General features: G+C 51.8%; 1 protein-coding gene across 3 annotated transcripts in view; it reads right to left on the bottom strand.

Annotated features, from left to right (window-relative positions):
- Window positions 1–10,528, bottom strand: part of Hdac5 (histone deacetylase 5) — a 35,153-nt gene extending 24,625 nt beyond the window's left edge. For 2 of the 3 annotated variants that reach the window (XM_047544159.1, XM_047544161.1), the window contains exons 1-2: window positions 10,372–10,528; window positions 4,803–5,013 (exon numbers count right to left, since the gene is read on the bottom strand). In XM_047544159.1, the coding sequence (XP_047400115.1) occupies window positions 4,803–4,824 (22 nt within the window). In that variant the 5' untranslated portion in view covers window positions 4,825–5,013; window positions 10,372–10,528. Of the gene's footprint in view, window positions 1–4,802; window positions 5,014–10,118; window positions 10,344–10,371 lie in introns of those variants that run through there. The other variant, XM_047544160.1, reaches the window with a different exon arrangement.
- Between the last annotated feature and the right edge of the window lie 4,351 nt (window positions 10,529–14,879).

Here is a 14,879-nt window from a genome sequence, read left to right as displayed (position 1 = left end):
AGGTGAGGGAACACACCAATAGGGGAGGTGGCAGAGGCAGGCTTTCCCAGGCCCTTGACAGGTGAGATGAACATATTGATGAAGAGTGACCAGGAACCAAACAAGGGTCTGGGGTCACAGCTTCTCAGCTAGAAAAGGTAATAGAACAAGGCCCTACAAAGAGGAGGTGCTGGTGGATATCTCGGGATAGGAACCTTACCATTCCCCTACCCCATCCTCATCCTGGACAATTAGACTCTTTTAAGAAGAATAGAAGGGTGGGCCAAGGTCCCCATGAGTGGGGTAATGGGTAGCAGACACAAGGGAGCCCAGAAAGCCGGGGGCAGCAGCCCCTCCCAGCCCAGAACTCCACCCACACACGCTAAGAGCAACCAGAAGGGCTGGCTGGCCCTGTCCTGGCTTTCTCTGCCTGCCCCAGGCACAGGAGAGTGTGGCAGGAGAGCCCTGCTCTGGAGAAGAGGAAGTCACCAGCTATAATGACTCAAAGCAGGGCTCCCAGTGCAATCAAACACCTATGAAAGGAGGACTCCCCGAATAGGGACGATAGGAACAAACAGGACACGGGCACTCAGTGGCAGCCAGCTCCCAGCAACATACAGCTTCCAAGAAGTAGGAAGCAAAGTGTCAGACTCAGCCAGACAATCTTCAATGCGATTCCCAGAATCCTCCAGGGGATAAGAAGGAAGGTCTGGGGGAAGGGGGACAAATGTCTTTTTTTCTTCTGAGATTCAGGTATTGCAACAAGGTCTTCTTAATGTCTAACCCAATCCTTCCTGCTATAGCCCCTGCCTTGTGGTTCATTTCTCTTCTCCATCCCTGTCCATCCAGTGCTCCCACATACCATCCCACAAACCTTAGGGAGCACACACTGAGGATAGGGTCCAAGAGCCCCATACAGAGTCAGCACCATTCTCCCCAGTCAGTGGTGACTCCACCCCCTCCCTCTGGGGTTGCATTGTGGTCTCCTCGCCCTCTGAAGCTGGATCCCTAAGCTCTTCCAGGCTCCCATTTAATGGGGTCCAAAAGGTTAGCAGGTGATCCCGACTGATAGGAAGAGAAGTCTTGCTTTGTGCAGTCAAAAAGCCCAGGGTTGCTGGCAAGGTGGCGTATGCCTATGATCCCAGCGGCTCAAGAGACTAAGGCAAGAGGATCACAAGTTCAAGGCCAGCCTCAGCAACTGAGCAAGCCCTAAGCAACTTAATGAGACCCTGTCTCAAAAAAGGGGGTGGGGATGCTGGAGACTAACCTAGTGGTAAAGTGCCCCTGGTTCAGTTCCCAGTACAAAAAAAAAAAAAAGTCAAAAGACTGGCTCAGGATCACCCCAAATTATGAGATGCTGGGGGCCCTGGCACCCTGGCAACCTGGAGACACTGGGCCTGCCTATCTTCCAGTTCTTCCCTGCCCTTTGAGCATGGCCTGGGAGCTGCCCTGTGACAGGTCCAAGCTATGTGCTACCTGAGACCTCTAATGTGAAACCAACTGCAGGAAAAATATGGACGTCTTCTTTGGCATCTTCCACTTCCCCTCCCAGTTAACACTGCCTCCTCTGGTCATCCTATCCTAAGCCTTCAATCCCTCTGGAATGATGGAGCGGGGCAGAGGAAGGAAGGGTGAACAGATCCCAGGCTGGAGCGAGCACAGAGTGTGCCATGTAGGGAGAACAGAGGCCAGGAGTCCATTTCCCAGACCCCTACCCTACACCAGCACTGACCCACTTTCTCTTCCTCAGGGCTGGCTGGTTGCCTGCCTTCCAGGGGCTCAGAGGCAGAGCCTGGGGCTGGGAGACAGGACGCCGTGGTTCCTGGCTCCACCCCATACCCATGCCCCAGTTTCTCTGGTCACCCAGAAGGGAGGGGGTAACTGCCTCCCCCTCCTGGGAAAGGGAAGGAGAGAAAGTGTGGAGGGTTCTGGGAGTTGCTGGGCAGACAGGTGTTGTCATGAAGTTTGTCTCCCTCCCACACTGGGAATAAGGAACCTGGCCATCTCCTCCAGGCCCCGACCCCATCCAGACTGGCTTGCATGGAAGGCCACACTCTTGCCCTCTCTGAGCAATGGCACAGAGGAGAGGATATGACTGGAGCGGGCCAGGCCCTGGGTTCCAGGGCAGCTCTTCCAACCTGGCTGGGCTGAGCCCGAGCTGTGGCAGATTCTGTCAGTCTTTCAACCCCGCTGAGGAAAACACGCAGACAGAATCAGTTCTAGCAAAATAAAAGAATGCCTCACTCCTGTGTCCCCTACTGCCTGAATGAAGACAGAGGCTAGGGAATGGTCTCCTCAGGGAAGCAGGCAGTCCCGTCAATGGCCTTTGCCCAGACTCCCAAGACTGCCAAAGAGGGAGGTAGATAAGGTCACACACTGGCATGCAGCCCAGTCCAGAGGTAGGTGGATAAGTTCCCACTCCTGAGGGGTGGTGGGTCCAGAAGCTCAGTGTCCATCTGCCACCCCTTACCAGGAACTCTCTTACACTAACTTGCTTGCTGTGAGGGCAGGGATAGACCATCTCATATTCTTTTGTTCCCCTACAGGCTGAGCTTATTGGTGATATTTAGCAAGGATCTGCCAGACCAAAAGTCCCTATGCTGAGACACAGAAGAAACAGAAGAACAGCAGAAAATACCCTGCCCTTACCCAGCCCTGCTGATCTGTGCTCTAGGGAAAGAGGAGAGATTAGGCAGGGATGGGTGCTCAGGGCCTGCGGCACCCCATCATTGGGGACTAGCCATTCTCATCATTCCCACCTCTGTCCCCCACCCTGTGGCCCCAAACTTTTTCCTTCTTGGGGCTCTCTCCAAGGTGTCCACAGGGAAGTGGACAACTGCAATCTCAGGCTACAATTTGTGGTTTCATTGTACTTCTGTAGAGTCCCAAAGCACATGATTTTCAAGCTTCTGCCAGGCACTGGGCATGCAGAGCCCTGGCCCAGATGCTAGCTGAGGTTGAGGGAATAGCAGATGCTAAACCCCTCAAAGAAGAGCTGTGTGGAGGCTGGCTGTCATCCCAGCAGCTGACCCCAGAACCACTGGGAAGGGCCTCAGGAGGACGCCCCCAAGCAGAGACCCCAGTTTTGAAGCCTCTCGACAGTCCTGAAATGAGGTTCCCAATCTGGGGCTCCCTCCTTCTCTCCCAGACACACAGAAGACAGCATCTCCCCCTACTGGGGGGAGCTGGAAAGCCATCCAGGAGGCATAGCTAATGCCGCAGACCCACTCAGACGCCCATCCTGCCTAGGTCCCGGAGCTGGTGAGACACCTCCAACTACCCCATGCTCCTACCAGCTCTGGCAGAAGTGGCTGCAAAGGGAACCTGAACCACCAGCATCTGGAAAGGTGACCCAACAACTTCTTCTATCCTGGATGGATTAGCCAACCCTTCACTGCCAGAGAGTGAAGCCCTACAGCTAGGAAACATCCTTCACAAGCCATTACTAGATGCCTCCGAGCAGCCTCTGTGCTGTTGGCCAAAGGTTAGACCGGGTTCCCGTGTGAAGCGGGGAATGGAAATGGCTCCCAGAAGGGTCAGCGTCAAAGCTCAGAGGAATGAAGCAGCTGGCATCACTGCCAGACACAAATGACCTACGGGTGCACTGTCCAGCTGAGGCAGAGGAGGAAACGATGACAATTCACTGGACTGCCACTGTCCTTTGTCATCCCGGTCTAAGAGGAAGAGGCTAGAGGCCAGAGCTCAAGAGCCCACCTGGTACAGCCCCTACGGGTTGAATGAAGAAGGCAAGGGCAGAGGTAGAAAGACATGAGGGGAAGCCCACAAGCCCACAGGAGGGATCAAGTGGGGGTGACCAGGATTCCTCCCTGCTGCTGCTTCTGGACCATTCTGCAGATGGGCTTGTATCCCAGGCTCCAATTTCCCTATCTCTAGAAGAAGGAAAAGTACCCATCCACCCCTACAGAAAAAAATGTGGGGACAGGATGGACCATGGAGGGTTAAAGTTGAGCAACATGGGCTCTGAGCTTGTCAGACTGTGCAGGAGACAGTCAAGGGAGAGAAGGCAGTCATTACTCTGACCACACTGACCCATGACCCTCCTGGGAAACTCCTGAGGGTCTAGCTCAGGCCACTTGGACACATCCTCATGGGCACACATCCAGACCCACCCCAACATAAAGCTGCCTTGAGTCCCACCCATACACTATTTCTGGCAGCACTGGGCAGGGTCCTAGGAGCAGAAGAGAATGTGAAATGTCAGAGTAGAAGACCCCAAATTAGAAATCTACCATGTTGAGGGCCCAAGAGGACGAGGAGGACTAATCTACCTGGACTCCTCAGAGAGTTGAGACTCCTTCATAAACATGTCCCCCAACTCCCACCCCAATGCCACACCCAAGCACAGAGGTGAAGGCCCAGGCCCAGCAAACCTCCACCAAGAAAAAATTATGAACTACAGAGAAACATCCCAGCAAAGAAAGAAGCTGCCGCCACAAAAAGGAAGCAGAGCATTCAGCTATCCTGGGGAAATACTTCCAACACCGCCTCAGACCAACCAGAGAGATTCTGGGGTACACACCCCCTGCAGGCCTACCTAGCCTGGCACACAAGGCAAGGAGGAACAGGGATCAAAGGCTCTCATGCTGCGGGCAGGCTCAGGGCAGAGATAGACAGGTGCCCTCCCAGGGCCATCAATTCCCAGGTCTACCTCTGTCCTTTTCTTTCAATGCTCTTCTACTCCTGACCCCAAGTTCCCTGACAGCTGAGACACCAGCAGTCAGCTTGTTTGGGTGGGAAACCCACACAGCCCACTGCATCCAAAGTGGCCCCAGGGGGCTCTTCTCCAACCTCCCAGCTCTTACCCGACTTGTTAGGAGAGTTCATGCCGGCTCTGGGCCCGCAGGAAGCTGGCGTTGGGGGCTGGGACGGGAGGGGGTGGAGCTGCGGTGATGTCAAGAGAGACAGACGATAACAGACAGATGGACGGGACAGGAGCCCGGGGCCACCGTGCCTCTAATGCCCATCCAAGGCCATCCTTCGGGGTGAGGCAGTCAGGCACTCAGAACGGCATCCCTGGGGAGAGACGGAGCAGGGTTAGAGGCCCCCAACTCAGGAATCTGGGAATCAAAGGAGACCTTGGAGTGATCAGTTTATACCTGTCTGGGGGCACAGAAGGATAGAGTAGAACTGGATCAGACACTGGTATCCTCTCTTCCTAACTGGTAAGGTTCCTAGTACCCAAGGGGTAGGAAAAGGCTACAGTGGTCACAGTCAAACAAACTCCTTTTCAAGCATATCAGCATCTGCTGCCAGGTGGGGAGACATTACAGACTACCAGGGGTGCCTGAGGTGGTACTAGGTATGCACCAAAGAAGAAGCTCAGGAGCTTCTTGGCCTTTATCCATGGCAGCAGGGAAATGCAGGGCTGACCTGGAGTTCCTGGCAGAAGTCCCACAGCTGGGACTTCCAGGGGGAGAGTCACTGCCTCCCTATTTTTTGAACTTGTACCACCCAAGTCTGGAAATAGAGACCTGTTTCTGTCTTGGTCGTCCCCCACTCAACAATGGGTCTAGGCAAGACAGTAAGTTTCCAGGAATTGGGAAAGCCAGAGACATCCAGTCCCAGATCCAGCACCCCCAGGTTAAGGGGTTCAGAGCCCAAGCTCAGAGCTTTGCATGTGTTGCTCAGGTTGTATCCCAATGCCCTGCCTGCCAAACCATGGCCTGACACACACTGAGTCCACCAGAACAAGGGATTCCTTTTGCCATTTTGTACAAAGGCACCAAAGGGCCCCAAAATAGCTAGGGACAGTATAGTAATGGAGGATGTACTACAGGATCAAGGGTTTCCCAAGCTGTCCCCACCTCTCCAGCTCTCCCCTCCACCAGCCCCACAGTTTGTCCTCAAGTCTCAGACACTAGGCATGCACCCACCTAGGCCCATCCCTAAACAGTCCATGATCCACCCAGACATGATCTCATTCATTTGCTTCCAAATGAAGGCAGGCCCTCCAATACCCAATGAAAGTGAGTAGCAGGAAGCAATGAGAGGAGGCTGAGAGCCGCTGAAGTTTAAGCCATAACCCTGCTCTCCAAGCCTCCCGCAGGCAGTCAGCTCTGCCTCCTGGACAGCCCCACCTCCTGGAAGGATTAGTCTCAGTAAGCCTGGCATTCTCATCAAGGATTCCCAGGGGTGGGGTCCATTTGGAGCCCAGAAGCCATCCGTGACAGGAACACAGGAACACACACACACACATACACATGGGCACACAGAAAAGACCTGAAGGTCCTGGGCCTGCTGCCCCTGTTCTCTCTCACAGGGCTTGGACTCTGTGGCTGTAGAAAGGTGCTTTCAGATTCAGGGTCAAGATCGAAGGGGCTAGATGGCTCCTGACAGGCACCTGTGTGGGCTAAGGACAAAGGAGGCTGCGCAGGGCTGGGGCCAAGCTCAGGAATGCAGAAGGTGGGGCTGTTGATGCCCTGGCAGGGCCCGCGTGGGTTGGCAGCTCAGCCCGTGCCCACACCAGGGCTGGCGCCCAGTCCCGCTCACACCCTTTCCCGTGGGCTGGGGAACACAAGTTCAGAAATTCCCACGATTGCCAGCAGCCTGAGTGGCTCAGCCCATCTCCTTAGTGAGGGGCTCCTCCTTATCAGAACACTCCAGAGAAGCAGATCCCAGTGAAACAAAAATTAAGCTCAGCCCCCAGGCTCCATCATCCTCACCCACCCAGCCTCTCTGGTCTTAAAGGTGCTGATCCTCACTTACCGGGGAGAAGAGGAAGGGAGCAGCTCCTTGAACTCACAGTGGGCTCAGGACCCAGTTACACTGTTTCTCCCCACCCCATGGAGCTCAGCAGTACCCTAGGCCCCTGTCCACCTGCAAAGATTGTCTGCTGACCTCCATTCAAGTCTAGTGAGTTTCTTTCACTTACTGTCCAGGACTCCCTGGGAACAAAGCAGTGTTCAGGGTCTGAGCAGGACAGGCATAGATTCTTGCCTGGGGCAGGGCACAAAGGGGAAAGAGGGCAGCCTGACGTTCAAAACCTGAGCTGTTTGTTCTTGCCTCTACAGAAAACTCACTATTGTTACAGGAGGGTCTCAGTGGGCAGTCAGTGACCAGCTGTGTGGCTCCCAGATGATCCATCCCTTGGATGCCAAACCAATGAGCAGCCTGGCTTCCATGATGACCTAAGTAGGCAGATCCCCTGGCTCTGCTCCCCTCACCCCAGTGGCCAACTGTTTTTTCCAAATAGACCTCCACCCCACTCCAGGAACCAAACCCACCTTCCACCTCCAGCCAGGACAGCAAGGTAGGGAAGTCTGCAGGAAACCAGCTGCCTCTCAGCCTGCAAGCTCACAGATAAGCTGTGAAGGAGGTAGGGTAAAAACCCTAGGGAAGACATCCCCACCTCACTTATGAGCAATAAAAAAGTCTGGCAGAGGGTGGGAGGAGAAGGGTGGACAAGCAAGGGAGATGTGAAGTAAGGCAATGTCCCAAAGGCCACAAGTTCACAATGTTGCCCTGCAGGGATCTTGTCCCTCAAACAACTCCCTCTGAATTCCTGGGGCATCAGGTGTGCCTTGGAGGGCTTCTCCAGAACCTGGATTCCAGCATTACCATGCTACCCTCTCCTAACACACTAGCTCTGACCCTGACAGAAGCAGGCCCAAGTCATGAGCTCCCAGGTTTAGGTGGCAAGCAGTTTGAACCAAGGCTGTGAGTCCAGGATGGGCCCCAACAACGGCATCAAAAAGCTACAAGTCCAGACATTCCGTCCAAAGGCACACAGGGCTTCTCTTCACCTTTCCTGACTGTGGCCACAGCAGGCCACTTTCTCCAGCCTCAGACAGTGTCCACTGCCTTGTATATTCCCCAAGCTGAGCCAACAGACATCCAGGAGGATCAGAGCCACGAAGTGTGGCTGACTTGGATGTCCAGACCCCCAACTAGGGAAAGGGGGAGGGCAACATGGGAGGAAAAAAGGCACCAGGCTGACAAATTCATTTTTGCAATCGGCCCATTTCTGTTTGTCTGCTCAGACGCAGCTCCAGGCATCTGCACAAGCCAGATGGAGGAGGCTGCTATTTCTAGAAAAAAAAAGAGGGGGGGAGGGGAGGAAGGGAGGAGGCGGAGGCAGAGGGCAGAAGATGGGGTCTGTTTGCCCTAAAACCTCAAACAGAATGATACCCCCTCCCCAGTACTACTAGACAGGGTTCCCATTCAAGAAAGGGCTGGGGCTAGGGCTGGGGCTGGGGTGAGGTGGGGGAGAAGAAAGGCAGAGAAAGTTTAATTAGCCAAAGTCAGCTACAATAGGCCCCCTCACGGGCTGCATCAGGTTTTCATTCATGAGCAAGCGACATTGCTCCAAAAATGCCAAGAACCGCCCCCCCTTGCTGTCTCTCCCTCCCCCCCCAACCAACAGGAGTGAGTCCTCTAGCAGGCTGGCTGAGCCTGATGCGGTGTTCCAGACAGCCCTCCTCGAAGGGATGTGAGTAGGAAGAATTAATTATTAAAGAGCAGCTGGTACTTCAGCACCCACTGCACTACCCCCAGCTTCTGTGGCTGATTCCCTGTCCCCACCACCAAGAAGAAACACAAATGATCCCCACTTTCCCAGGTCCCATACAGCTAAGATGCCACCCCTAGGAAAGGGAAGGCAAACCTTTGTCTCTGCAGCTACTTAGGGTGGGTGGGGCATGTGACATGGTTGCCCCCTCCAGATGACATGATCCAAAGTAGGGGCATATACTGGAGAAGAAGGGAAGGCAGACTGAGTGAACATCTCTTCCATCCTTGCCCCCAGGTAACCTGCAGCTGGGACTTGTGTCTCTGGCCCCTCATATGCACACACCCCAGGACAGAGTGGAGATGTGGGTGCCTGTTCCTCTAACTCCAAGACCCCCAACCTGCCTCATCAACATTTAGCCCAGATTCAACTCCAAGTGGCAAGAGGGCAGAGAGGATTCAAGAAAAGGAGAAGGAGGCAAAACAAGATCTGCCCAAGCTTTGTGTTTAGGGAGGGAAAGGGAGGGAAGATTGGAATGAAGAAGGAAGCAGCCCCCAACATGGCTCACTCACATCCCTAGCCCAGCCCAGCCCAGCCCAGCCCATCATCTCTACAGCGAGCACAGGTTCAGGGGTCCTGGTGTCTGGAACTTGGGAGACTCAGGATCCTCCCTGACAACACCTTTGGAACCTAAAAGGAGACTCAGGGTAGGAACCATCTCAGGATCCCATCCTGCAAGGCAAATTAGCCAGGGGTTCTTCTGACCACGACTCCTGAATCTCCCATCCCCTGCCTCCTTTTGTTTCTATGCTCTGGCTCCATCTTCCCCTCCCAGTTGGACCCAGAACCCAATCACTATCACCACCACCATCATCTCCAAGCTCCAAAGCTAACTCCAAGTCCCAGGAGCACAGTGGTCACTGTCAGAGTGGTGGATCCCTTTCACACTAACCCCCAAAGCAACTGCAGCTGCTACCCTTCCTCTCTAGGGACAAGATTCATGTTAGAAGGCCAGAAGCAGAAATATCAGGTAGTCACCTTCTCCTCCAAATGAAGCATGCCTACCTTCCCTCTTCACTATCCCCCAGGCTCCCAGATGAATTACTTATCACCCAGTCAGTTCTCATCTTCCCCAGGGCCCAGGGAAGGGTGGGGTAAGAAAGCAGACTCCCCCAAGTTAACAAGGCTCGGACAGAGCTCCTGCCTCCATGAGATACAGACTCAGTATGAAAAACGGGGGGCATCCACCCGAGACAAGAAGGGGGGAGCTCCAATTCATTTACTAGCTCTCTCCCTAGCTTCAGGGTGTCAGACAGAAGAGGGTGGGAACAAACGCAGTAATGCTTCACAGGGAGAGGGTGAGAATAATGGAAGAGAGAAGTAAGGTGGGCCCCCGCAGTACCCCTCCTCATGCACGGGAAGTCAAGGACATGAAATCAAGGAGGCGTTCTAGGAGATGGGGAGAAGCGCTGTGGGTGGGCAGCTCCTCAGACCTCAGAGTACCAAGAAAGGGGTGTTGAAAGAAGAAGGGTCTGCACAGTATCTGGGTGCAGGGCTCAAATCATTCTGCATCGCAACATAACCCGCCGAGAAGGGGGCAAGTCAGACATCCCGGGCCAGTCCCCAGGCCATTTGGGGGCGCCGGGCACAGGAAGGCGGGCCCCTCCCTTACCTGCAGAGAAGGCGCCCCTGCATGGGAGGGGTGGGGAGGGGCGCGCGCGGCAAGCCCAAGGCCGGGCTCCTGGGCTGGCGATGCTCCCGGGGGGCGCCAGCTGGCACCCCGGCGCCGGGAGAAAGGAAGGGGGGCGCGGAGAGCGGCGCGCGCGCGCGGGGAGCCCGCGGGCAGCGACGGCAGGAGAAGGGGGCGCCGCCGGGCGTCCCGGGGGCCGGGGAAGATGGGATCCGGACGGGTGCGGTGCGCTCACCCCCTGCGGCTCGAGCTCCGGCTTCGCGGGCGGCGGCGGCAGCAGCGGCGGCGGCAGCAGCGACAGCGCCTCCTCGACGGCTCCTCCATCTTTGCGGCGGCTCCTCCGGCTCCGCTCGCCGCCGCCACCAACAACAACATTCGGAGACGTCACTCCTGTCACGTGACCCGACCCGGAGCTAAAAATAGACCCAGACCCCCCCCCACCACCACCAGCTTCAGCCACCACCAAACCCTCCCCTCTCTCTCGGCCCTCCCCGCGGGGCGGGGCCAGCAGCGCCACCGTGACAACTTCTTAAAGGGCCTTACCAGCCTAAGCTCCGAGGGATCCGAGTCCAGAGAGTCGTGGTGGAAGGAGCCCTGTAGGGACCAGGATCCGCTGCTGGGGCTCAGTCCTTGGGACGTACGACTTTGTTCCCTGCGCTTCTTCTTCGACTTCCTTTTCAGAGCGTGAATGGTGCAATCTTTGCCTGCCTAAACGACTCCCTAACACGCCCTCCCGTGGTGGGGGAGGGGAACTGGGGTGCATTCTTAGGGGCTGGGAGAGCCCAAGCCCCTACGGAGACTGCGTGGCTTGGACAGGTCTCCAGTTCGTGCTAGGGAAAGAAAAGCCTGGGGAACGTCAGGATATGGCTAACAGTCAAAAGGGCAGACCCGGAGCCTACAAAATTGCTGGTCCCTGATTTTGGTGCCATCCTCACCACAGTGCCCCTTGGAACATAGTATAAATATGTATGATTAAACCTACACAGTTTGTCAGTGACCCAGCAATTCCACTAACAACACATTTATTCTAAGAAAATAAATATTGTTGTGGTTTAAAATGAGACTAAAAAGAAAGAGAATGCTTATAATGGCATGAAATATTGAAAACAACTTAAAATCCATCAGTAGGGGATTTATAAATGAAGTAAGGACATGCATTCAGTGGAATAGCAGACAGACATTAAAAATTATATGGGTCTAGGGCTGGAGGTGTAGCTCAAAACAGAGCATGTGGTCAGCATGTGTGAGGCCCTGGGTTCAGTACCCACCATCATACATATATATATATGGGGGGGTGTGTGATCAGGCAAAACCAAAATGCTCTTGATTTTCTTGAAAATCAGGAATCTAACAGGTATTACTGAATCTTTCCAATATTTTAAGAGCAACAACAAACTAGACTGATATGTCTGAATATGTATATATATTAAAAGAGTAGGAAGATATATACAAAATATTATCTTTACATTCTTCTTTGTCTCTTCCTGTAGATGTGAAGTTTTGTAACAATCATATTACCTACCTAATCAGAGAAAGTAAAAGACATACACAAAAGTTTCTGTGATAAATGATAAAGGTTCTTCCCACAAAGTATCTCATGAATCTGTCTATCTTACATATCCATCAGCACCCCTTGTTCTAAGCAAATCACCCCTCACCTGAAATACTGTAGCTGACACCCAACCAATCGAATCCCTGCATCCATCCCAGCCTTCTCCAAAAGCCATGACCTTTTTTTTTTTTTTTTTTTTTTTGTGGTGCTGGGAATTGAACCCAGGGCCCTGTGCTTGCAAGGCAAGCACTCCACCAACTGAGCTATATCCCCAGTCCCCATGACCTTTTTTTAAAAAAATATTTTTTAGTTGTAGATGGACATGGTAGCTTTATTTAATTTATTTATTTTTATGTGGTGCTGAAGATCAAAACAGTACTTCACACATGCTAGGCAAGTGTTGCACCACTGAGCTACAACCCCAGCCCAAGCCATGATCTTTTAAAAATACAAATGTAACAAGGCAAGGTGACACAGGCTTGTAAGCCCAGGAACGCAGGAGGATTGGGCAGGTGGATCACAATTTTGAGGCCAGCCTCAGCAATTTGGAGAGGCCCTAAGCAACTTAGAGAGACCCTGACTCATAAAAAGGACTAGGGATATAGCTCAGTGATGAAGTGCCCCTGGTTTCAATTACCAGTACTCCAAAACAAAACAAAAATATGTGCAAACATGTGTGTGTACATATACATATGTGTGTCTACACACAAAATCTAATCAAAGCCTTTCTTTTTCTTTTTCTTTCTTTCATCACTGAACTTCATCCTCCAGTCCTTTTAATTTTTTATTTTTCTCCAGGGTCTTGCTAAATAGCTAGAGCCTCCCTAAATTGCTAAGGCTGGCCTAGACCTGCAATCCTCCTGTCTCAGCCTCCAGAGTTGCTGGAATTATAGTTGCTGGGCGTGCCACCACGCCAGACAAAACCTTTCTTATTTTTGATGGCACACACCTACTCAGTAACTCACCTACTCAGTAAGCAGAAGCAGGAGGATGGCAAGTTCAAGGCCGGCCTCTGCAAGCACTTTAGTGAGACCCTGTCTGAAAATAACATAAAAAGATAAAAAGGGCTGGAGATGTAGCTCAGTGGTAAACCACTTATCTAGCATGCACGAGGCCCTGAGTCTGATTCCCAGTACCATAAATAAATAAATAAATAAATACTTTTCTAATTTTGTTACTAGAATCTGCTGCTGGTTCAGAAAAGTGGTTTTCGAACTTTAGGGTACTAACAAATCACCAGAGGAACTTTTTCAAAATATAATTCTTGAACCCTACCCCCAGATCTTATTTTTTTTTTAGTGGAAAAGAGGCCCAGAAATCTTAGTTTTTAATACCCTAGGAGATGTTGCTGCAGCTGGTCTTTTCATACAAGGAAAATCAAAACAAAACAGTCAAAAGCTTCTACATGATCCAGTCCCTGCCCACCAGCCTCTCCTCCCTGAGCACTCTCTTTAGGCAGCCATGTGGCTTTCTCTAGGGTCCTTGAACAATGTGCTCCTTGCTCTTTAGGGCCTTTGCACAGGCGGGCCTTTGTTTTGTTTTTCTTTCTGAAATGCCCTGCCCTCTTTTCTTTGCCTGCTCTTACTCATCTGTGGGAGCTCAATTAAATATCACTTTGAAAGAGGCCTTCCTTGGTCCTTTAATAAAGCCAAATCCCTTATTATATATGTTTTCATTGACTCTGATAACAATTTTTAAATATATATGTATTTATAGCATTATTGTTTCAACTTCTAATAAACTGTAAGTTTGTGTGTGTGTGAGAGAGAGAGAGAGAGAGAGAACAAATTCATGTGCACATGTATGTGTTAGAGATCAAACCCAGGGCTTTGCACATGCTAAGAATATATTCTACCACTGAACTACATCCCCAACCCCTTTTAGATTTTATTTTGAGACCAGGTTTCACTAAATTGCCCAGACAGGCCTCAAACTTGCAGTCCTCCTGCCTGAGCCTCCTGCCTTAGCCAGAATCACAGGTGTGTACCACTGTACCCAGGCCTATATGCCACTATGTTTCTTGAGAATAAAACCCACTCATCTCCCAGAGTAGAAACCATACATCTCCTGGAACAAAAGAGATCTGAACATTTGTGGAACACTCATTCAGAGTGTTCGTAAACCAAGGTGAGCACTTTTGGATGCAACAACATCCAAAAGATCACCCCCATGGAATCATCCCCATCACTCTGGGACAGGGGTCCCCCCAGTTTCTTCCTGTAATAATTGTACCACCCATTTGTTATTATTCTTGCACCACTTTCTGATATCCCTTGGCAGCTGGGTTGGGTTGGCTAGGGAACTTGTTTTCTTAGTGCTTATATTTTGCCTCCCTAAACTTGGATCATGATCCATTGGAGAAAACGGACAATATCAGATGCCTTTTTGCCTTTCCAGCACTAAGCACATCATTTCTCACAAAGTAGATGCTCAGTAAAGGTTTGGGGGTCCTGGAAGATTTCAGTTTCTTTCTTCTTGGGGTCTCCCCATTCCTGTGATAGATGATGGTCAAATATTGTCTCATGGAGCACCTTGGTTAGGCATGTCCCATTCTGATGAGAGAACTGAGGCTCAGGTAAGCCAAATAATTGCCTAACATTTCAGAGTTCATAGAAGCAAGAACTGGGATTCAAACCCTGGACTCTGTTCCCTAAACACAGGGAATAACGAATAGCTGGTGAGTAGGGCTCCCAAACCCAAAACTCTAATCCCCTTCTCTGGAGGTCTCTGAGATTATCATCTCAGTCTCCCAGCAGCAGCCAAATCCCCTGAAAGGGACAAGGTTTTGTGGCATGGGAGACTGGGGGTGTAGCTCAGTGGTAGAGCACATCCTTAGTATATTTGAGGTCCTGGTTTTGATCTCCATGACAACAACAAAACAATGATTTTACCTTATAGGACTTAGATGAGCCTTCAGATTTCCCCTTCTCAGTTAAGTGAGTGCTAAATAATTCAGCATTTATTCTACATATGTTTGTTAAGTACCTGTGAGAGGTGTCTAGCTCTAAGGAGCTGAAAGTTCCTTACAGAGAATAGAACTAAAGTAGGTGGAGACCCTTGCCAGGTCCATTCATCATGGAAACAGGGGTTGAGGGTCTGTCTCCTTAGCCACTACCTTAGTTTCCCCAGGTAGAGTGAACCGGCAAGTAGGCTCTAGTAGCTGACTAGGGAACTTCTGACCCTGGGAGCCA

Source organism: Sciurus carolinensis, chromosome 3, assembly GCF_902686445.1.
Source record: "Sciurus carolinensis chromosome 3, mSciCar1.2, whole genome shotgun sequence".
Classification (NCBI taxonomy): domain Eukaryota; kingdom Metazoa; phylum Chordata; class Mammalia; order Rodentia; family Sciuridae; genus Sciurus; species Sciurus carolinensis.
The sequence above is the reverse complement of the archived record's forward strand: the minus strand, read 5'-3'. Positions and strand labels throughout refer to the sequence as shown.